Source organism: Symphalangus syndactylus, chromosome 13, assembly GCF_028878055.3.
Source record: "Symphalangus syndactylus isolate Jambi chromosome 13, NHGRI_mSymSyn1-v2.1_pri, whole genome shotgun sequence".
NCBI lineage: Eukaryota > Metazoa > Chordata > Mammalia > Primates > Hylobatidae > Symphalangus > Symphalangus syndactylus.
Window position 1 is genome coordinate 41,333,579 of NC_072435.2, and position 20,522 is coordinate 41,354,100.

Here is a 20,522-nt window from a genome sequence, read left to right on the forward strand (position 1 = left end):
GCATTCTTTCGAGTTTCTGACTAGCCTTTCTGAATATGCAATTTACAGAGATAGTCACTTATGCCTCAGTCTGGCTTAGTGAAACAAATAGGTAAGGAAGCGATCAGATATGCATTTGTCTCATGTGAGCAGAGGGACAATTTTGAGTTCTGCCTGTCCTTTGTCCATAAGGAATTTCCTTGTGGGCAAACTGTGAGGGAGGTATGTAGCTTTTTCTTTTCTTTTCTTCTTCTCTTTTTTAGAGGGCATCGTGCTCTGATGACCAGGCTAGAGTGCAGTGGTGCAATTTTGATTCACTACAACCTCCACCTCCCATGTTCAAGCAATTTTCCTGCCTCAGCCTCCCAAGTAGCTGGGATTACCAGCGCCCACCCACCATGCCTGGCCAATTTTTTTTTTCCTTTTCATATTTTTGGTAGAGATGGAGTTGCACCATGTTGGCCAGCCTGGTTTCGAACTCCTGACCTCAAGTGATCTGTCGCCTCAGCCTCCCAAAGTGCTAGGATTACAGGAGCGAGCCACTGCGCCCAGCTAGCTTTTTTAACCTTGTAGCTATCTTACTTAGGAATAGAATGGGAGGCAGGTTTGCCCTACGCAGTTACCAGTTTGACTTCTTCCTTTTGGCTCAGTGGTTTGGAGGTCTCAAGATTTATTTTCCTTTCACAATCACGACGTGGTTGTTTTACATTATTACGTTTCGGGATGGTTTGTCAAACAGCAGTAGTAATTGGAATTTGGAGGTGAGAGAATTGAGTGGGGAAAGAGAGGCATGGGGAGACCAAGGAAGAAACTTGGGGTGGGGTGGGTAGTGGGGACGGTTATTGAAACGAATGACACTACAGCTTGCACCAGGTTGAAGCAGTACCTGGGAAGGAGAGAGGGGATACGCGGAGGCTGCGATTTGGAGACAGACCCAAGAGAACTTCCTGGATGCCATCACCCAGAGTCCCATCCAGGGAGGGTGGGTGAGAGGGAAGACCAGGGATCGGGCCTGCGCCACGATCGTCACGTCCCATCGAAGCTGGAGCGGATCCGGGCACCCGGAGCCCCCATTCCATCCCCTCTTGGCCCCAGGCAACTACATCTCCCAGCATCGCCTGCTCGGGCCGCGGGAAAGGGAAAAAAAAAAAAAAAAAAAAAAGTTTGGGCCAAGCATTCCCGGAATGTGCTTCCTGCTGGCGCGGGGCGGGGGGCGGGCGGGGAGGCCCGGGCGGGGCAGGGAGGGCGCGGGGCGGCGCGGCCGGAGCCCGGGGCGCGCACTCGGCTCGGCCCGGCCCGGGCCGCAGCATGGCCGAGCCGCTACTCAGGAAAACCTTCTCCCGCCTGCGGGGCCGGGAGAAACTTCCCCGGAAAAAGTCGGACGCCAAGGAGCGCAGTAAGCGGAGATCAGTGGGGGAAGAGGGGGCGCCGAGCCCCACCCGGCCTAAGAGCGGGGTCCCAGGGCCCCGAGGACAGACGGTGGGAGGGATCGGGGGAGCCCCCCGCACCTCGCTGCAGACTGGGGTGCCTCCAGCCAGGGGAGGGTAGGGGTCCTGGAAGGAAGGGGCTAGGAGGGAGGGGGGTGCGGACCGTTATGTGCAGCTGGCCGGGGATGCCAGCGCTGCGGGCTCCTTGGGAGGCCCGGGAGGGGGCCTCGCCCACGACAGGAAATGGGGCCGCGACTGAGGGCCTGGAGGGTGGAGGGGAGGAGGGGCTGGGAGGCCAGGACACTGGGGCCCAGTCGGGCTGGGCAAGGGGCATCGGGAGCCCTGGAGGCACAGGATGGGAGATGGGGGGCGTACTCCTGCAAAGGAAAGAGAGGGGCGGCCCGTCAATCAGAGTAGTTGCCCCCTCGCCTCCCACCTACTAACAGTGACTGCAACTGCGCCTGCCTTAGCCCCAGGAAACTGTCCCTTTTATACAGATGGGGAAACTGAGGCACGGAGCAATTGGGTCATGTGCCCAGGGCCAGTGACTTAAACAGCTCTTTGGACTATGCTACCAACAGAGACCCTAGGGGGCGGACATCAGAGGTGACCAGAGGAGGAGTTCAGCAGGGTAGCAAGTAGAGACCTTAGAGAAACAGCTGCGTGGGATAGGAGGACCCAGGAAGGAAGGAGTTAAGGAGGAAGGCCAGACCATTCCACGGACGTTCCCCTTCCCCCCAGGCCTTCCCAAAGATTCCCAATGTTCCCAGGGCAGGGAGAAGGGACAGGGATGCCCAAACACAAACACACACAGGAAACAGCCCAAGACATGAGAGAGGAGAGGAGGGAGGGAAGGGGAAGTCCCAAGGCATTGAGCGTGGGGGGTCTGGCCTGGGCTGAGGGACAAGGTCCCATTCCAGGATGGCGACAGAGTTTGGAAGACAGGAGGGAGGCTAAAAGGGGCAGGGGACTGGGAGTGACTGTGCTGCAGGGAATAGAGAACCCAGCTCCTCACTCCTGAGCACGTAGTGCCTGCTGTGGGCTGTGTACTTTTCCAAAAGGCTCCTGGAAGCCTCCCTGGATATGGAAATCACATCCCCCCCATTTCACAGGAGGATACTGAGCCTCAGAGAGGGAAGCGACTTGCCCAAGGCCACACAGGTGCAAAGCTCCATGCCACGGTTATTGAGAGGGGAGAGGAAGTGGAGACTGGAATGCAGTACCTACGGGCCCCAGGAAGCCTGACTTAGAACCCTGAGGCTGCAGGGACGGAGTCCCTTTTGGGGATGCCAGGGACTGAGTAGGGGGTGCTCTAAGCTGATAACCGAGATCGCTAGCCTGTGGCTGCCTATTCCAAACAAAACAGCAGGATCCAAGGAACAGTGACTTATCAGGGGCGGGCCAGGGCCATACACAGCATCCCACCCACTGATCAATTGCACAGGGCTGCTCTGCAGGCAGTGAGGGGCTGGGTCTCACTCCCCTTGTTCTCCACCAGGCCGCCCAGCCCAGCGCCCAGAGCCCAGCCCTCCAGAGCCAGAGCCCCAGGCTCCCGAAGGGTCCCAGGCTGGAGCAGAGGGGCCCTCCAGCCCTGAGGCATCAAGGAGCCCTGCACGGGGAGCCTACCTGCAAAGCCTGGAGCCCAGTAGCCGCCGATGGGTGCTGGGTGGGGCCAAGCCAGCTGAGGACACCTCTTTAGGGCCTGGGGTACCTGGCAGTGGGGAGCCTGCCGGCGAGATCTGGTACAACCCCATTCCTGAGGAAGACCCCAGACCTCCAGCACCTGAGCCCCGGGGACCACAGCCAGGCTCAGTTGAGCCAGAGGGCCTGGCCCCTCAAGGTAAGAACAAGCTTCACATCCCCTTCCCCAAGGTGAGCACCAGCCTCACATCCCTTCCCTTCAGGGGAGCACCAGCCTCACACTCCCTCCCCCAAAAGGAGCACCAGCCTCACACTCCTTCCCTTCAGGGGAGCACCAGCCTCACCCTCCTCCCCTCAGGGGAGTATCAGCCTCACACCCTCCTCCCCCTCAAAGGGGCACCAGCCTCACACTCCTTCCCTTCAGGGGAGCACCAGCCTCACCCTCCTCCCCTAAGCCCAGGTTCCTGGACCCTGAAGTCTGCTCTCCACACAGATGCAGCCCCCGCCAGCCCCCCAACCAAAGCCTCCCGCACCAAGTCCCCGGGCCCCGCCAGGCGCCTCTCCATAAAGATGAAGAAGCTGCCTGAACTGCGGCGCCGCCTGAGCCTGCGAGGTCCCCGGGCTGGCCGGGAGCGCGAGAGGGCTGCCCCTGCGGGCTCCGTCATCAGCCGCTACCACCTGGACAGCAGCGTGGGGGGCCCTGGGCGGGCAGCAGGGCCTGGGGGCACCCGGAGCCCGAGGGCCGGTTACCTCAGCGACGGGGACTCACCGGAGCGCCCAGCTGGGCCCCCATCACCCACCTCCTTCCAGCCCTACGAGGTGGGTCCCACAGCCCGGGCACCCCCGGCCGCACTCTGGGGCCGCCTCAGCCTGCATCTGTACGGTCTTGGGGGGCTGCGGCCAGCACCAGGGGCCACCCCCAGAGACCTCTGCTGCCTACTGCAAGTGGATGGGGAGGCCCGGGCCCGAACGGGGCCACTGCGAGGGGGGCCGGACTTCCTGCGGCTGGACCACACCTTCCACCTGGAGCTGGAGGCTGCCAGGCTCCTGCGCGCCCTGGTGCTTGCGTGGGACCCTGGCGTGAGAAGGCACCGGCCCTGTGCCCAGGGCACCGTGCTGCTGCCCATGGTCTTCCGAGGTAGGGCATGTGGCTGCAGGGGAGGAGGGGCAGGGACCCCCAAGCCCCACTGCCAACCCCGCAGAGTGCCTAGGGGGCTGGGCTCCGGGTGGAAGGTGTGGCCTGGAGTAGGGAGGCCGGGATACATGAAGCTTCAGAGCACACCCAGCTCAGGCCCCCTTGTGTCCTCAGGGTGCCAGGCCCAACAGCTGGCTGTGCGCCTGGAGCCCCAGGGGCTGCTGTATGCCAAGCTGACCCTGTCGGAGCAGCAGGAAGCCCCCGCCACAGCTGAGCCCCGCGTCTTCGGGCTGCCCCTGCCACTACTGGTGGAGCGAGAGCGGCCCCCCGGCCAAGTGCCCCTCATCATCCAGAAGTGCGTTGGGCAGATCGAGCGCCGAGGGCTGCGGGTGAGCACCCACCCCACCCTAACCCTCTGGCCCCCAGACCTCAGACCCACTCTTCAGGACACCCTATGTACAGATGCCAGACCCCTACCCCCAGGCCTGAGTCACTCCTAGCTCCAATCCCAGCCTAGACAAGGGCAGAAGCCCCCCTCTTGACTGTAGCACCCTGGGCAGAACCCATGGGTCATCCATTGATGTAATAACAGGATCCAAGCCCTCCTGGGGCTCAGAGTCTGATGGGGGGAAAGATACGACTCTAGTCATTCACAAATGTAAAACTATAACTGGGACTAGAGTTGGGGTGGGGTGTACCTAGGGTCTGGGAGAGCTTAAAACAAAACCTGGGGTAGTCATGGAAAGCTTCCTCAAAGAAGCGTCAGTTTCCTAAGTCAAAGGAGATGGCAGCCAAGACAAGTAGTCCAAGCAGAGGGTTTACAAGGCCAGGTTGTCAAGGTAGTTCCAACCTCCCAGCCCACAGTGCCCATTGCTGCCGTGGCCCAGAATTCCAGTGCTCACCCCACTGGGCCCTGATTAGTCTGTGGCCCCGGCAAGAAGACATCCACTCTCTCTTCCCACCCCCAGGTAGTGGGACTGTACCGTCTATGTGGCTCAGCGGCAGTGAAGAAAGAGCTTCGGGATGCCTTTGAGCGGGACAGTGCAGCGGTCTGCCTATCTGAGGACCTGTACCCCGATATCAATGTCATCACTGGTCAGCATGGCCCCCTCTCCCCTGCCTGCTCACCCCCATTCAATGCCTCACTTCAAGGCCTTGGGGCTCCTCTGGGACTTCAATCCTCCTATCTGACCTTGCTTTCACCCACCTCCTCTTCCCCCTTAGCTGTGCCCTCCTTGGCCTTAGAAGCCAGTGGTGCCCTGACCAGAGGGGACCCTGTGTTCACAGGCATCCTCAAGGATTATCTTCGAGAGTTGCCCACCCCGCTCATCACCCAGCCCCTGTATAAGGTGGTACTGGAGGCCATGGCCCGGGACCCCCCAAACAGAGCTCCCCCCACCACTGAGGGCACCCGAGGGCTCCTCAGCTGCCTGCCGGATGTGGAAAGGGTGAGTTGGGCCTGGTGGGAGTGATGGGACTTGAGAGTGGGCTGATACCAATAGAATGTTTCACCCATGCCTGGGCCTGCAATGGGCATGAGCTGGCAGCATCATCATATCCCCAAGAAATAGGTGCTATTAGCATCCCACTTCATAGATTTGGAAACTGAGGCCCAAAGCAGGTGACAGTTGCCCAAGGTCACACAGCCAGGATGTCTCAAAAATGCATGCTGAACACTGGTCTTTCAACCTACAAGGGAAGTTCCTGGCTGAGGGAACCTAGACAAGTCCCGTCCCTCTCTGTGCTTCAATACCTTCATCTGTAAAATGGGATTCATGGCAGCTCTGCCTTTCTAATGCTTAGTTGCCTTTGGCTTCAGTCTTCCCTCCAACAAAATAGGCTCATAATACTAATATCTAATGATTAATAGTCTTAACCTGACCACATCCCAGCTCTGAGACTGTGAACCTGCTTCCCTACTCTAGCCACCTTAGTCTCTTGCAGGTAGGTACCACAGGGGCCTGACTTTGTCTGACTTACATCCTCTCAACCCTCTCCCAGGCCACGCTGACGCTTCTCCTGGACCACCTGCGCCTCGTCTCCTCCTTCCATGCCTACAACCGCATGACCCCACAGAACTTGGCCGTGTGCTTCGGGCCTGTGCTGCTGCCGGCACGCCAGGCGCCCACAAGGCCTCGTGCCCGCAGCTCCGGCCCAAGCCTTGCCAGTGCAGTGGACTTCAAGCACCACATCGAGGTGCTGCACTACCTGCTGCAGTCTTGGCCAGGTGAGCTCATGCCCAGGGCCTGCACCACCAATCTGAGCCAGGCTGCTGCAGCGATGCCACCTTAGGGGACCAATCAGTGTCTTGGGCTTGAAGCAGGCTACACCCGCCATGGAGTAAACTGGTACCTGGTTGCCTCGGCAACCAGTTCAGATCCAACCAATCTGTCTGTTTTGTCTTTTTTTTATTTTCATTTTTTTGTAAAGACAGGGTTTCTCTATATCGCCCAAGCTGGTCTCAAACGCATGATCTCAAGCCATCCTCCTGCCTCAGCCTCCCAAAGTACTGGGATTATAAACTGAATCACCTTGCCCCACGGAGCCGATTCATCTTTTTATTTATTTATTTATTTATTTTTTGAGATGGAGTCTTGCTCTGCAGCCCAGGCTGGGGTGCAGTGGCATGATCTTGGGGTGCAGTGGCGTGATCTCAGCTCACTGCAACCTCTGCCTCCCAGGTTCAAGGGATTCTCCCACCTCAGCCTCCCGAGTAGCTGGGATTATAGGCACGCACCACCAGTCCTGGCTAATTTTTATATTTTAAGTAGAGAGGGGGTTTCACTGTGTTGGCCAGGCTGGTCTTGAACTCCTGACCTCAAGTGATCCACCCACTTCAGGCCTCCCACAGTGCTGGGATTACAGGCATGCACTACCAATCCTAGCTAATTTTTGTATTTTTAGTAGAGACGGGGCTTCACAGTGTTGGCCAGGCTGGTCTTGAACTCCTGACCGCAAGTGATCCGCTTGCCTCAGGCCTCCCAAAGTGCTGGGATTACAGGCATGATCCAGGGCACCTGCCCCTACCCATCTTTGATGCAGTCAGAGGCCCTGCCTTTTGACATGCCAATCAGAGGTCTAGTTGCCTAAGCAACCAGTCCTAGCTCTGCCACCGAAACCCTGAACCGGTCGAAGGCCTCTTTCCACAGGCCAATCAGGAGCCTAGTTCCCTAAGCAGCCAATCAGAGGTCGGCTGTCGCCTCTATGACCTACCCTGTCTCCCTTCAGATCCCCGCCTGCCCCGAGAATCTCCAGATGTCGCGCCGTACTTGCGACCCAAACGACAGCCACCTCTGCACTTGCCGCTGGCAGACCCCGAAGTGGTGACTCGGCCCCGCGGCCGAGGAGGCCCCGAGAGCCCCCCGAGCAACCGCTACGCCGGCGACTGGAGCGTTTGCGGGCGGGACTTCCTGCCCTGTGGGCGGGATTTCCTGTCAGGTCCAGACTACGACCACGTGACGGGCAGTGACAGCGAGGACGAGGACGAGGAGGTCGGCGAGCCGAGGGTCACCGGTGACTTCGAAGACGACTTCGATGCGCCCTTTAACCCGCACCTGAATCTCAAAGACTTCGACGCCCTCATCCTGGATCTGGAGAGAGAGCTCTCCAAGCAAATCAACGTGTGCCTCTGAGCCAGAGGACGGGGCGGGACCCCGGTTACTAAGGACCGGGCGCCCGGTGGCTAAGGCGGTGCCCTGGTGACCAAGGAAAGCCAGACCTGTTGCTCAGGCCGAGCTCCTGGTTGCCAGCGAGTTACCACGGGACCAGTCGCGTGTATGGCTGAGACTCATTCCCGGTTTCCAGGGCCCAGTATTTGCACACTAGTTGCGAAGTCTGGGGACTGGGGATTTTAGGGACCAGCGGTTGTGACCATCTTTCCTGAGCACCAAGGGCTTCCCCTTTTGTTGCCAAAAACGCAGTTCTCGCGCTTGCTAGGCTGGCCTCTCTTGCCTCCCCTTGGCCGGGGCAACACCAGTTACGGTGAGCATCACCCTGGTGTGGTGAGTCACCTCTAGTCGGCCCTCTTGCTGCTGCCAACCAAATCAGTATTAGCTTTGAGCACTGCACTCTGTTTCTCCCTCCCTTGGACGACACAAAGACTAGCATGAGGCACTGTTTGTGGGGGGCAGCCCCTATCCTGGGTTCCAGCATGGACACAGGGGTAGCCTGGGGCTTATAAACAGCCGGTTTCCCCTACCCTTTTCCCGGGAAGACCCCACAATTGGCCTCTAGTCAGCAAATGGAGATAACAGAGTCTGGCCTTTCCAATCCCCATCTCCTTGTCGCCCCCCTAAAAAAAAATGAGCACTTAAACCCCTCCCTTTTGGAGGGGGCCCCCGAAGCGTCAGGCTGGGGGCAGTCTGGTACGGAACATATTTATTGCCTCCATGCATGTGTGTGTGTGTCTGTGAGGACTGGTGTGCGTGGACACGTCTGGAGCAGGCGTGTGGGGCTCTTTCAGGGACCACAGAGGAGGGAGCAGTTTGCAGTGCCCAGCCACCCTGAAATCCCCAATAATGGTGCCTCAGTGGGCCCCAGAGTTGCAGTGGGAGAGTACGGTTCCCTCCTGTCTCCCTCTTCTTTTCCGCACCTCCATCTTTGTGGATAATAAATCAATATGCACAGGTTCTGAGACTGAGTACTTGAGCCTACGTGGGCCAGAGGTGGTTTATTCAGTCTCCATAAGAGAGGGGACAAAGAGCACAGTTGGGTCCGTGGAGAGGAGGGTCCAAGAGCTCACAAGAGAGCCTCTCTGAGCTTTGACCCCTCCATCCCCTCCTCAGGGAGGTTGTGGAGTCATCGGCCCTCATGGGATAGGCCCAGGGCAAGCAATGATGAGACTCCAAACCAGCTGGACACAGTCCAGGGGCAGGAAGGCAGCCAAGCATCCCGACCCACAAGGCCCTATACAGCAATGGAGCCATCGCGGAAGTCCGTCCTCCCAATGAGGATATTGACCACGACCGGGTGGCCGTCTCGGCACTTCTGCTGGGCATCACGCAGCACCTTGACCACCTGATCCTCATTCTCCCGTGAGAGCAGCAAGCCCCAGGCCCCCAGACCCATGGCTGCCTTGTGATAATCTAAAAGGAGATTAAGTCGGATGGTGGCAAGGACTCAGCCCACCGCACATGCAGCCAGCCCAGGAGAAGAACACAAGCCTAGCCGGGACTGAAACAGCCTCCTGTCCTCCCAACCTCACTGAGGCCCCCTCACCAGTGTAGGCCAGGCCACAGGCCACGTTGCTGCCCAGAGAGGGCACCTGCTCCCGAGAAATCTGCGTCCAGCCAGCATCATTCCCTACCAAGGCCATCACTGGGATCTACAGGAAGAAGATGAAGGCAGGCCGCAGCCTTCAGCCCCATGGCTTGGCCAGCCAGAGGACAGAGACAGGGACAGGGCCTCTGCCAGACAGGAGGCTCCCTCCCCACCTCAGCCCACCCCTGGTGACATCTCCCAGAACCCCAGGCCCTAAGCTTCCCTCAGGCCAGTCCAGTCACCTTGTGTCTGACGAACGTATCAAATTCGATGAGGCTGTAGCCAAAAGCTCCATCCCCAAACAGGCACCAGACCTAGTGGGGAGGGGACCCAGGATGGTTAGGGTGGATCAGAGCCTAGAGAGCAGCAAGTCTCCCAACTCCGGTGCCTCACCTCAGCATCCGGCCGGCACAGCTTGGCCCCAAGTGCAAATCCTGCGCCAACTCCCAGAGTCCCAAAGGCCCCTAAGAGGACCAAGAGCAGGTGGGTGTGAAGGCGTGCGGATGGATGGTGCCCACTGCCCCAGGCGGGGGCCCTTCCTTACCAGGATCGAGCCAGCGCAGGGGGCCGCGGGGCTGTACCAGATGGGCGGCAGTGCCCACGAAGTCCCCGCCATCCACCACCAGAATTGAGTTGTCAGGTAGTGTTTCCTCCACCAGCTGCAGCACCCGCACTGGGTTCAGGTGCTGGGCCACAGGCATCGCTGCCTTCTCCCTGCGACAGGACAGCGAAGGTCACCAGGGTTGGCAGCAAGGTCTGCCGGGAACCCCCTTCCCACATCCACTCCACCCAGGCCCCACCGAAAGGTCTGCTCCTTCTGCCGGTCGGCTTCCCGCAGCTCCTCCACCCAGTCTGGGGCCCATGTCTGGCCCTGAAGGCCCTCCACTAGCTTCAGCACGAAGGAACCCACATCTCCTGGGGAAGGAAGAGGACACAGCTGTGAGGAGCTGGCTTCCTCCTGTTCTTCCAGCACCAGAGGCCTCAAAAACAGCAGGAAGCCAGCAGCAGCATCCGAGCAGGCAGACAGGAAGCAGGCCAGGGGTGCTCCTAGGAAAAAAACAGGTGAAACACCCCAGAACCTGCCAGAACCAGGGGAGGGCAGCCCAGGTGAAAAGGGAGGACAAGGCCCAAGAAACAAGGGTTAAGGAGCACAAGGCAGGTGACAAACCCAAGCTGGCCTCGTCCCCTCCCTCTACCTCCTTCTGCCTGGGAAACACTCAATGAAAAGAGCTACATCCACCAAGCACATCTCTCAAATCCAGGCACGTGGAAGAGCACGGCGAACGTTACTGAAGTGAACTAACAAACAGCCCGCTGTGCATCTCCAGTTCAGGCCTCATCGCTTCTGTCCTGGCCATTTTTAGCAGCCCCCCTGGCCTCCACCCAGCCCCCTTCCAGCCTGCCGTCCACAGCTGCTGAGTGGACCTTCCCAACACAGATGCAACGGTGCCACTTCTCTGCTTAACACAAGAGTGTCCTGTCGCCTAGGCTGCAGGTGAGTCAGCATCCTCAGAACGATGAACCAACTTCAAGTCTAAGGGAACTGAAATAAGGGGAGGGCAGAGATACGGCAGGAAGACAGGCTAAGGGGCCAACGAGTGTGCTCTCTGTCCTGAGGGCAGTGGGCAGTGTGGGAGGGAACATGATCACATGCACGTTTTCAAGCCTCCCTCTGTGTCCACCCCACCATTTGTTCCTACAGAAGCATCTATCAGGCCGGGCACAGTAGCTCTGGTCTGTAATCCCAGCACTTTGAGAGGTCGAGGCAGGAGGATCACTTGAGGCCAGGAGTTCGACACCAGCCTGGGCAACACAGTGAGATGCTGATTCCTCAAAAAAAAAAATTAACAAATTAGCCTGGCATGGTGGTGCACATTTGTAGTCCCAGCTACTCAGGAGGCTGAGGTGGGAGGATTGCTTTGAGCCTGCGAGTTTGAGGCTGCAGTGAGCTGTGATTGCGCTACTGCATTCCAGCCTGGGTGACAGAGCGAGACGTCGTCTCTAAAAAATGAAAATAAAAAAAATTTAAAGAAAGAAGCATTCATCAGTTTGAGGGCCAACTATTTGTCTCTGGTTGACTGGCTACCCCTAGGGCAAGGTCTGGGCCTCAATCACCATACCAGGCTCAAGCCAGCTGCAGCAGAAACCAGGAGGAGAGCGACTGGGAGGAGGACATATGTGTACGGGGGGTTTACGGGGCTCACCCTGAACAGCCTCCTGGGGCTTCCAGAAGATGTCTGAGTTGAGCAACATCTCTTCCCGATTACGATTGACGATGATGATCTTGCTGCTGTGGCTGAGGACACGGCCATAGGATAGGCGGAAGTCACACACAGTTCCTGGTATGGGGGACAGGAATGCAGTAGGCAGAGGCCCCATGTCCTCTACCTTACTTGATCCACTGTGGTGGACTGGATGCAAAAGAGTCCCTGTTCCTCACCAAGTCTCCCTGCACCTGTGCCACCTACAGTGACCTTGCAGCTCCCCACACCCCTTGAATCTGGACTGGCCTCATGACATGCTTTGGCCAACAGAATAGGGTAGAGGCGGGTTATATTTTCCCAGATGGCCATAATATCTCCCACCCTACATCCATTTGTACAAGGTCACCTTGACATGCCTCCCATGGAGAGAGGTGCAGCCTAGGTCCCCTTTCCTACACAGCATGGCACCCAAGCCTGGGTCAGAAGATATGCAGTTTCTTCCTTGTTCACTTTTAGAGGCCTGGGTGGGGCCAAGGAGTGTGCTCTCTGTCTAAGAAGTCTGACTACCCTGAGGCCATCATGCTGGGAGGAAACCCAAGCCACACAGAGACCTGTGTAGTTGCCTTAGTCCACAGCCCCTCCAAGAGCTGGCGCCAATTGCAAGACCTCTGAGTGAAGACACCTCCAGATGATTCAGGACCCCCACCCCCCATTCTTGCAGACTCTACTTCAAGAAGCCACACAGCCTCCACTCACTCTCTCTTGAATAACCACACTCTCCCAGCCCCATAGTTTTCTCATCCTTCACCAAGTCGGCCAGCCCAGGCTAGCCTACTGGAGGATGAGAAACAAGGGGGCCATGGAGACAGGGGTGAAGAACTCTATGACCCCAGATGAGGCCATCCCAGACGAGCTGCAGGGCCAGTCAATCCCCATACAGGTGAGCAAGCCCAGCCTGGATCAGCACAGCTGCCTTCCTGCCTAACGCAAGTGCAGACTCACGAATGAGCCCAGCCAAAACCACAGCTACCACCTACCTTATAGGTGGGTCTTGAGAAATCAGAAATGCATTTTTAGCCATTGAGTTTGGGGATGGTTGTTACAGGGCAGTAGCTAACTGATACACCTATTATGCGTCTGGTTAGGGTTCAAAGCGCTTTATGTGAAAATGTGTACCAAGTACAATAGGTGCCCACTAGACGTTCTTCCTCCTTTGTGTGAAGCTGGGTAACAGGGTGAGGGGGTTCCTGGGAGAAGGAGGGAAAGGAAGAGGCTCAGGCCCACCTGCTAGGACAATGACATCTGCCTTCTTCAGGGCCACACTGCGGTTCTCTCGGATGTGGAGGGGGTGGTTGCGGCCTAACAGCCCCCGTGCCATCCCTCCGAGGAAGCAGGGAACACCCAAGGTCTCCACGGCAGCCCTGGGAGTCCAGGCAGAGGAGAGGTCAGTGTGGCCGGGGCCTCCCGCCTCCCCAAGAGCACCCGAGGACCAGGGACTGGGAACGTGAAAACAAGGGCAGGGCTGGGGCTTCTCACCGAAGCTTGTCGGCGGACGTCGGGGTGAGCAGGGCCTGACTCCCTAGCACCATCAGGGGCCTCTTGGCCCGGCTCAGGATCTCCACACAGCGCTGAACCTGAAGCGAGAGATGGGGATCAAAGGGCTGTCTTTTTATTTATTTATTTTTTTGAGACACAGTTTCACTCTGTTGCCCAGGATGGAGTGCAATGGCATCTCAGCTCACTGTAGCCTCCACCTCCCAGGTTCAAATGATTCTCCCGCCTCAGCCTCCAGAGTAGCTGGGATTACAGGCACGTGCCACCATGCCTGGCTAACTTTTGTATTTTCAGTAGAGACAGGGTTTCACCATATTGGCCAGGCTAGTCTTGAACTCCTGGCCTCAAGTGATCCGCCTGCCTCGGCCTCCCTAAGTGTTGGGATTACCACTTTGAGCCACAGCGTCCAGCCAAAGGGCTGCCCTTGAGTCGCCATGAGCACGCAAGATTAAGGCCCCAATACTGACTCAGGGAGAGGGTCGGGGGCCCTGCTGGGTAGGGTCCTCAGACACAAAAGAGAGGCAATTCACCTGCTGCGGGGAAGCCTGGGGGATGTCCAGGGGCAGCGGTCCCTCGGGCTGAGGCTCCCAGGCTCCTGCAAAGAGGTTGGCCAGGTAATTCTCTAAATACCTGCAAAAGGGAGGGGAAAGAACCAAGTTGCCAGAATTAACTAACTACAAGGATTCCAGGATCTGAGCGAGGAGAGGGGCCGGGAAAGGGGCCAGGAGAAAAGCCAGGAGTAAAGTGGCATGGGGACGGGGTGGATGAGTGACACCTCAGGGACAGATGAACCCTAGTGGCGAGGTCTTCAACTGCCTGTTTGCCCTCGGTGGCCTCTGGGGTCCACCCCAACTCCATGTAGCCCCCCAGAAGCAAGGAACGCAGGCTCAGCATGCCAGGATTAAGCCTGTGGGTCCAACAGATGTGAACTCATGTCCTGGCTCTGTTAATTCCTAGCTGTGCAACTTAAGACAAGTGACTTCACCCTTCTGAGCTTCCGCCTCTGTCAATGTAAATATGAACCTCCCTCCCCAGGTTCAAGGATCTGTCCATTTAGGTCATGAGGCGCTTTGCATAACACTCGATCCATAGGAGTTCTGAACACTGTCCTCTCCTGCTTCAAACAGGGCCTTCTCGGTCTCCTTGCTCACTGGGCCCCAGGGCCCCAACCTTCCTGAAGGACCTGTGCAGGGCCCTGGAGACACAAGGGTAGATCCTGCCCAGCCCTGCCCTCAGGGGGTGCTCTATCCAGCCAAAGACAGACACATGGGCATTGGCAGGAAACAGTCGGAGCTCAGAGTCAGAAGCCTCTGCTTTCACCGTTAAGGACAGGCCAAGACAGCACAGAAGCAGCCAAGGATGGAACCGTGGGAAGCCCCACAAGTAAAGAAAAGGCAAGGGAGGCTGAGGCGGGAGGATTGCTCGAGGCCAGGAGTTCAAGGCTGTGGTGAGCTATGATCGTACCACTGCACTCCAGCCTGGGTGATAGAGTGCGGCCCTGTCTCAAAATAAAACAAAACAAAAACGGCAAGATAAGAGATAGCCTCGTGAGAGGCAGCCCAAGAGAGAGGGGCAAGGAGGACAACAAGGGGAGGGACTGACTGGGAAGCCAGGGGGCAAAGTGCATTAAGAATGAGGCTATATGGCCAAAATGGTGAAACCTCATCTCTACTAAAAATACAAAAATTAGCTGGGCATGGTGGACTGCACCTGTATTCCTAGCTACTCGGGGGGCTGAGGCAGGAGAATCACTTGAACCCGGGAGGTGGAGGTTGCAGTGAGCCGAGATCGCACTACTGCGCTCCAACCTGGGGGACAAAGTGAGACTCCGCCTCAAAAAAATAAAGAGGCCATAGAACAAAATCACTACTGCCTGAGCTGACCCTCAGGCGCTTCACACACATCCAGAGTACAGGAGCCTGACTACCTTGTCCACTGATGATGCCCCGTGCCTGTCCTGGAACCTGGCACAGGGCTGCCGCTCGCTAAATGTATGGAAAAGAAGGGCCAAGGACAGGCAAAGGGAAGGGACTGAGGGGAAGGGAGAGAAGGAGGAAGAAGAGGAAGAGGAGGAGGAGAAAGGAAAGGAGGAAGAGGAGGAGAACAGGCCAGGCGGGGTGGCTCATGTCTGTAATGTTTGAGAGGCCAAGGAGGGTGGATCACTTGAGGTTAAGAGTTCGAGACCAGCCTGGCCAACATGGTGAAACCTCGTCTCTACTAAAAATACAAATATTAGCCAGGTGTGGTGGCGGGCACCTGTAGTTCCAGCTACTTGGGAGGCTGAGGCAGGATAATCGCTTGAACCCAGGAGGCAGAGTTGCAGTGAGCCGAGATCGTGCCACTGCACTCCAGCCTGGGCAACAGAACTAAGAATCTGTTTCAAAAAAAAAGAAAAGAAAAGAAAAGGACAAAGATGTGAGGGAAGGAAAGGAGGAGGAAGGAGAGGGCTCGAGTCTGGGATCTGCCACTTCTTTTTTTTTCTTTTTTCTTGAGACGGAGTCTCACTCTGTCACCCAGGCTGGAGTGTAGTGGCGCGATCTTGGCTCACTGCAAGCTCCGCCTCCCAGGTTCACACCATTCTCCTGCCTCAGCCTCCCGAGTAGCTGGGACTACAGGTGCCTGCCATCACACCCGGCTAATTTTTTTTTTTTTTTTGTATTTTTAGTAGAAATGGGGTTTCACCATGTTAGCCAGGATGGTTTTGATCTCCTGACCTCGTGATCTGCCCACCTCGGCCTCCCAATGTGCTGGGATTACAAGTGAGAGCCACTGTGCCTGGCCTGGGCTCTGCCACTTCTTAGCTGTGTGACTTTGGGCAAGTGACTTCACCTTTCTGAGCTTCCTCCTCTGTAAATGTAAGAATGAACCTCCCTTCCAAGGTTCAAGGATCATCCTTTAGGAGGAGGAAAATGGAGAGGACGATGGGAAAGGTGGGGTGGGGGGGGAAGGGAGAAGAGGAAGGAAGAGGGACGAGGAAGAGGAAGAAGAAGAGATGATGGAGGAGGAGAAGAAAGGGAAAAGGAGGAGGAGGAAGGCTGTCCTGAGCCTCTCCCCTTTGCTGCCTCCACGAGGGCCACCTTGCTTTCCCCACCCACCCAATTCATTCCTGCCTCAGGACCTTTGCACATGCTGTTCCTTCTACCTGGAATGCTCTCCCCCCAGCTGTCTCCTCCCAGTCCACATGTGAATCAAAGGAGGATGGGCATGGGCTGGAAGCTGCAGGAGAGAAAGGGGATAGAGGAGGGAATGGAAGGGGTGGGGCTATTCACCAGGAGACCACTCGGCCCACGAGGCCCTTGGGTGCCTTGGCTGGCACCATCTCCTTCTGGACCATGAAGTAGGGGTACAGCACGTCAACGGGCAGCTCCACAAACACCGGACCTGCAGGCGCAGGGAGGACGCTGAGTCCGCAACATGTCCCCAGTCCCTCAGCCCCAGCACTGCTCAGCATCACCATCCTCCACCTACCTGGGGTGCCCGACTGGGCGGCAGCCACTGCGGCCCTCAGGGTGGGCACGATGTCCCGCACCCTCCGCACGGACGCACAGAACTTACAGAGTGGCCGGAAAAGGGACAGCTGATCAACGGCCTGGAGCGCACCCCGGTTCTGGCAAAGACAGAGGTGTGGCAGGGTAACCACATGAGCCCTTCAAGCCCCACTAGGCCCCCATCAGCCCCCAAGGACTGGGTACCTGCAGCAGAGTGCTGGCGGCCCCACCCAGAAGCAGGACTGGGGACTGAGCCATCTGAGCATTCTTCACCGCAGTCACCGTGTTGGTGAGGCCAGGGCCTGCTGTCACTGCCGCCACGCCCACCGTTCCTGGAACACAGAGCCCATCACAGCCATGTCCACTCTCTTGGCCATTCTCCCACCTCTGAAAAACCCCTACCCTCACAGACACTCTATCCCACACTCCAACCAGTCCCCAGCCCTCTCTGCAATGCCCTCACCGGACAGGCGGGCCATAGCATCAGCAGCAAAGACGGCCGTGACCTCATGGCGTGTGTCCACCACACGGATGCCCAGTTTCTCACAGGCCACCAGCAGCGGGGAAATGTGCCCACCAACCAGTGTGAAGATGAACCGCACGCCATGGGCCCTCAGCACAGCGGCCACGTTCTCTCCGCCATGCCGGACACTTGTCTTGTCCACCTGGGCCCAAGGACAGGTGGAGCAACAAAGTTAAAGGCCAGGGCAGAGGGCATCTGGGAAAGGGGGCAATCCCCCTGCCCCAGGTAAGGGGGCAGGAGCAGGGTGAGAGGTCAAGAGAAGCTTGGTCTTGGTTAGGCATATATTATACTACATGCCAGGCTCAAAGCAAGGCATAACATCTTATCAGATCCTCCTGTCATTACATCCCTCTTACAGCTGAGGACATCAAGATTTGCCCAAGTAAGACTGAAAGTCCAATAGAACCCACGCTCTTAAGTGCCCCACTGTTACACTGCCTGTCTCCAGGATGGCAGGGCAATCAGGGAGAGAGGAGAGGGTTATATAACCTAGAGGGTTTGGCCAGGGACACAACGCACGCAGAGCAGATGGCAGGGAGCCATCTGCTGTGACTCCTGCCTGTCCTCCAGTATCCCTGCAGAGCCTGGCAGCTAGGCTCCTGATCCCAGCCTCCCTGATGCCCTCCTGATGGACGCTAAACAGGCCCAGGGCTTAGTTGACAGGCTGCCAGCCACCATGTGCCTGGCATGGGAGTGAGCTGCTGGCACAGACTGCCGAGGTCTCCCAACTCTAGCTGCCTCACAGCCCTACACATCCAAGGCTTGCTTTAAATCTCGCAAGTCCTGAAGGTCAGTGGCATCACTCCTGGCTAGCAGAGGAAGGAGTAGAGAAGGGTTTGGAGAGGGAGAGGTCAAGCTTGGTCCCTGCTAGGAGAGAAAGGGTTGAGGAGGGGGTCTGGGGAAGGGGTAAATTTCAAACAGAGGTGCAAGGAGTTCAGGGGGAGGCCTGTGGGGTCAGCTCTCTCCAAACATGTCACCTATTCCAAACCACCACACAATCTCTCTGAGCCTCAGCTTCCTCTTGCAGAAAATGAAGACAGAAAGAACAGCACCTACTTTCAAGGGAAAGGTAAGGGGTAGGTAAGAAAGTCTACAGTGCTGAGCTCAGCAGAGGACAACTGTTACGAAACTGTCACTGCCACCCCCTCGCTGGTACCTGCCCTCTGCCCCATTTATCCCATCCAGGTTAGGGAGCACAATCAGAGTGCTGTCCATCTGTTCTGTGAAAAGAGTCACTGGGGAAGGAGGTAGGTGGGGTGCGAGTGCCCCAGCAGCGGCAGCTTCCGTGTTCTCTCTCACCAGTGGCAAAGTCCAGGCCCCCATACACAGCGTGGCAATGGAGACAGGGCCCTGGACAGAACCTCTTATCAGTCCCTCTGGACTAGTCGGGGCTCGCTTTCCCACCCTGCACAACGAGTGAGCTGGAAGCAGCATCACGAGGCCCCTTCCTCTTTGACTGTCCCCAGCCCACCTCCCATTCTGTGCCCCGCACCTTGTGCAGCAGCTGATAGAAGAGCCCCAGGCGGTGAGCGGCGCCCAGCAAGGCGGCCACCAGCGTCCCGCAGGCCAGGAGCAGGAAGGAGGGGAATAAGCTCCCGGCGGGGGCGGCGGCCGCGGGGGTCTCCATGAGGTGGTACCTAAGAGAGAAAGGGCACTTCCCAGACTTGGGCGCGACAGGGAACCTATCCGGAAGAAATCGCGCCCCTGCTCGCAGCCGGATCCAGGGCCACGCCCCTCGCCGCCAGTTGCTGTGCGGCCACGCCCTCAACCCTGCCAGACCACGCCCTTTGTGCGCCTAGGCTCGCGGTGAAGCCATGCCTCTCTGTGACAAGGTCAAGCCCCAGTCCTTTACATCACCATCACTCCCACCCAAACTAGCCACCACAGGTCAAGGTGGCGACGACAGCAACACACAGTTATCTTCCACTTACCTACCTGTCAATAGACAGGCAGAAGCCCCGCCTCTCTTTCCACAACCGGACCCCAAATCTCAGCGCCAGTAGTGAGCCCGCCCCACGTTACGTCACCAAGAGGCACGAGGTCACGCCCCCGGGTTAGCAGGCACGACCCTCCACGCAAGCCACGCCTCTCCCTTAAAGAGCGCACGGGCCCGAGCCTGACCCCCGACCCCGGGCCAGGCTGGTTCGAGGTCACATCGCATCAGGATGTGGTTCTCCCACACTAGCTCGACCCCCGAGGCTATTCACCTTCACCTCCAGGATATGGCGCTGCCTCCAGCAGAATTCGGCCCCCTCTGTGTCACGTGACCCGGGAGCTTGGCCGTGCCCGGGTCGCCCACTTGGCTCAGCGGCGCCCCGTAGTCCGGCCCGATGCGCATGCGCACAGTCGGAGCCACGCTCCGGGGCCAGCCGAAAGAGTCTTGCCTCTACTGGCCGCCTCGCTCATAGACCCCGCCTCCCCTCGCCTTTCATTGGCTCGCACTGCAGGCCTCACACCCATTTTATTGTTTTAAAACCAGGAGGCCACGCCCCTCAGCGGCTTCAGGAGCCCAGACCTTTGGGGGCCCACCTTCCGCAGCCTTCCATTGGCCCCACAGTGCAAGCCCGTAGGTTCAGGCCCTCCGAAAGCTCGCTTTCCACACCAGCGGGGCCGTACCACTGCACTCTAGCCTGGGCGGTAGAGCCAGACCATGTCTCACAAAATAATAATAATACTTAAAAAATGGTAAATTTTATGTTATGTATATTTTCCACACTATAAATATTTGTGCATGTATTATATATATGTGTATATTTTTTGTATGATAGGTATAGTAGCAAGCAAAAGAAACTCAAATTGAGTCACATTCTACAAAATGCCTAACCAGACCTCTCGAAAACTGTCAAGGTCATGAAAAACAAAGAAAGACTGAGGCACTGCCACATAGAGGAGGGAAAGGAGCTGTGACAACTAAATTCAATATAGTACCCTGGACTGGATCCAGGAATCAAAAAAAGGACAAATTTGTGGATAAAGCTGGTGAAATCCAAATAAAGTCTGGAGTTGAGTTAATAGTAATGAACCAGTGTTAATCTTTTTGTTTCAGTAAATGTATTATGGTAGATGTTAACATTCAGGGAAGCTGGATAAAGAGTAGACAAAAATTATCTTGCTATCTTTGCAGCTTTTCTGTAAAGCTAAAAAGGAAAAAAACAAGTCTTAATAACAAGGATACAATTTTCCAGAGAGAGAGAGAAAGATGTTGTAACAGATGTAAATTCTTTCTTGGGAGACAAAGCTTTAACATGCTCTAAGACTAATTATCTGACCAATCTCTCCCCAGATAAAGGAAGATTGTCACTAGGCAAATGT

General features: G+C 57.2%; 2 protein-coding genes and 1 long non-coding RNA gene across 6 annotated transcripts; 2 read left to right on the top strand and 1 right to left on the bottom strand.

Annotated features, from left to right (window-relative positions):
- Nucleotides 1-1,205: 1,205 nt before the first annotated feature.
- Nucleotides 1,206-8,824, top strand: SYDE1 (synapse defective Rho GTPase homolog 1). 2 transcript variants are annotated; one of them, XM_055235519.2, is made up of 8 exons: nucleotides 1,206-1,375; nucleotides 2,905-3,246; nucleotides 3,541-4,185; nucleotides 4,357-4,571; nucleotides 5,151-5,277; nucleotides 5,470-5,630; nucleotides 6,184-6,409; nucleotides 7,411-8,824. In XM_055235519.2, the coding sequence occupies exons 1-8, from the start codon at nucleotides 1,288-1,290 to the stop codon at nucleotides 7,812-7,814; spliced, it is 2,208 nt and encodes a 735-aa protein (XP_055091494.1). In that variant the 5' UTR covers nucleotides 1,206-1,287; the 3' UTR covers nucleotides 7,815-8,824. The 2 variants fall into 2 exon arrangements, with proteins under 2 accessions (XP_055091494.1, XP_055091495.1); XM_055235520.2 differs by having other exon boundaries at nucleotides 3,106-3,246.
- ILVBL (ilvB acetolactate synthase like) lies at nucleotides 8,823-19,553 on the bottom strand. 3 transcript variants are annotated; one of them, XM_055235534.2, is made up of 16 exons: nucleotides 19,418-19,553; nucleotides 18,703-18,847; nucleotides 17,151-17,352; nucleotides 16,892-17,019; nucleotides 16,668-16,806; nucleotides 16,469-16,580; nucleotides 13,730-13,829; nucleotides 13,182-13,279; nucleotides 12,930-13,066; nucleotides 11,646-11,780; nucleotides 10,242-10,356; nucleotides 9,986-10,155; nucleotides 9,835-9,905; nucleotides 9,684-9,755; nucleotides 9,400-9,505; nucleotides 8,823-9,266 (listed from the first exon to the last, which is right to left on the bottom strand). In XM_055235534.2, the coding sequence occupies exons 2-16, from the start codon at nucleotides 18,835-18,837 to the stop codon at nucleotides 9,088-9,090; spliced, it is 1,899 nt and encodes a 632-aa protein (XP_055091509.1). In that variant the 5' UTR covers nucleotides 18,838-18,847; nucleotides 19,418-19,553; the 3' UTR covers nucleotides 8,823-9,087. The 3 variants fall into 3 exon arrangements, with proteins under 3 accessions (XP_055091509.1, XP_055091507.1, XP_055091508.1); XM_055235532.2 differs by having other exon boundaries at nucleotides 19,146-19,535; XM_055235533.2 differs by having other exon boundaries at nucleotides 19,142-19,535.
- On the top strand, nucleotides 17,934-19,953 carry LOC134732316 (uncharacterized). The gene is made up of 3 exons (XR_010115351.1): nucleotides 17,934-17,999; nucleotides 18,238-18,279; nucleotides 19,690-19,953. It is a non-coding gene; the product is annotated as an uncharacterized lncRNA (long non-coding RNA).
- The last annotated feature ends 569 nt before the right edge of the window (nucleotides 19,954-20,522 follow it).

What these genes read in the sequence shown, in the direction of transcription:
- SYDE1 (XM_055235519.2), top strand. Translation starts at nt 1,288, where the DNA reads ATGGCCGAGCCGCTACTCAGGAAAACCTTCTCCCGCCTGCGGGGCCGG. An exon ending in GCTGCCCATGGTCTTCCGAG is followed by an intron (nt 4,186 to 4,356) that starts GTAGGGCATGTG and finishes TTGTGTCCTCAG; the next exon opens with GGTGCCAGGCCCAACAGCTG. An exon ending in CCTGCTGCAGTCTTGGCCAG is followed by an intron (nt 6,410 to 7,410) that starts GTGAGCTCATGC and finishes GTCTCCCTTCAG; the next exon opens with ATCCCCGCCTGCCCCGAGAA.
- ILVBL (XM_055235534.2), bottom strand. Translation starts at nt 18,837, where the DNA reads ATGGAGACCCCCGCGGCCGCCGCCCCCGCCGGGAGCTTATTCCCCTCC. An exon ending in CCGCCAGCACTCTGCTGCAG is followed by an intron (nt 16,807 to 16,891) that starts GTACCCAGTCCT and finishes TGTCTTTGCCAG; the next exon opens with AACCGGGGTGCGCTCCAGGC. An exon ending in AGATGTCATTGTCCTAGCAG is followed by an intron (nt 11,781 to 12,929) that starts GTGGGCCTGAGC and finishes CCCCCATACCAG; the next exon opens with GAACTGTGTGTGACTTCCGC.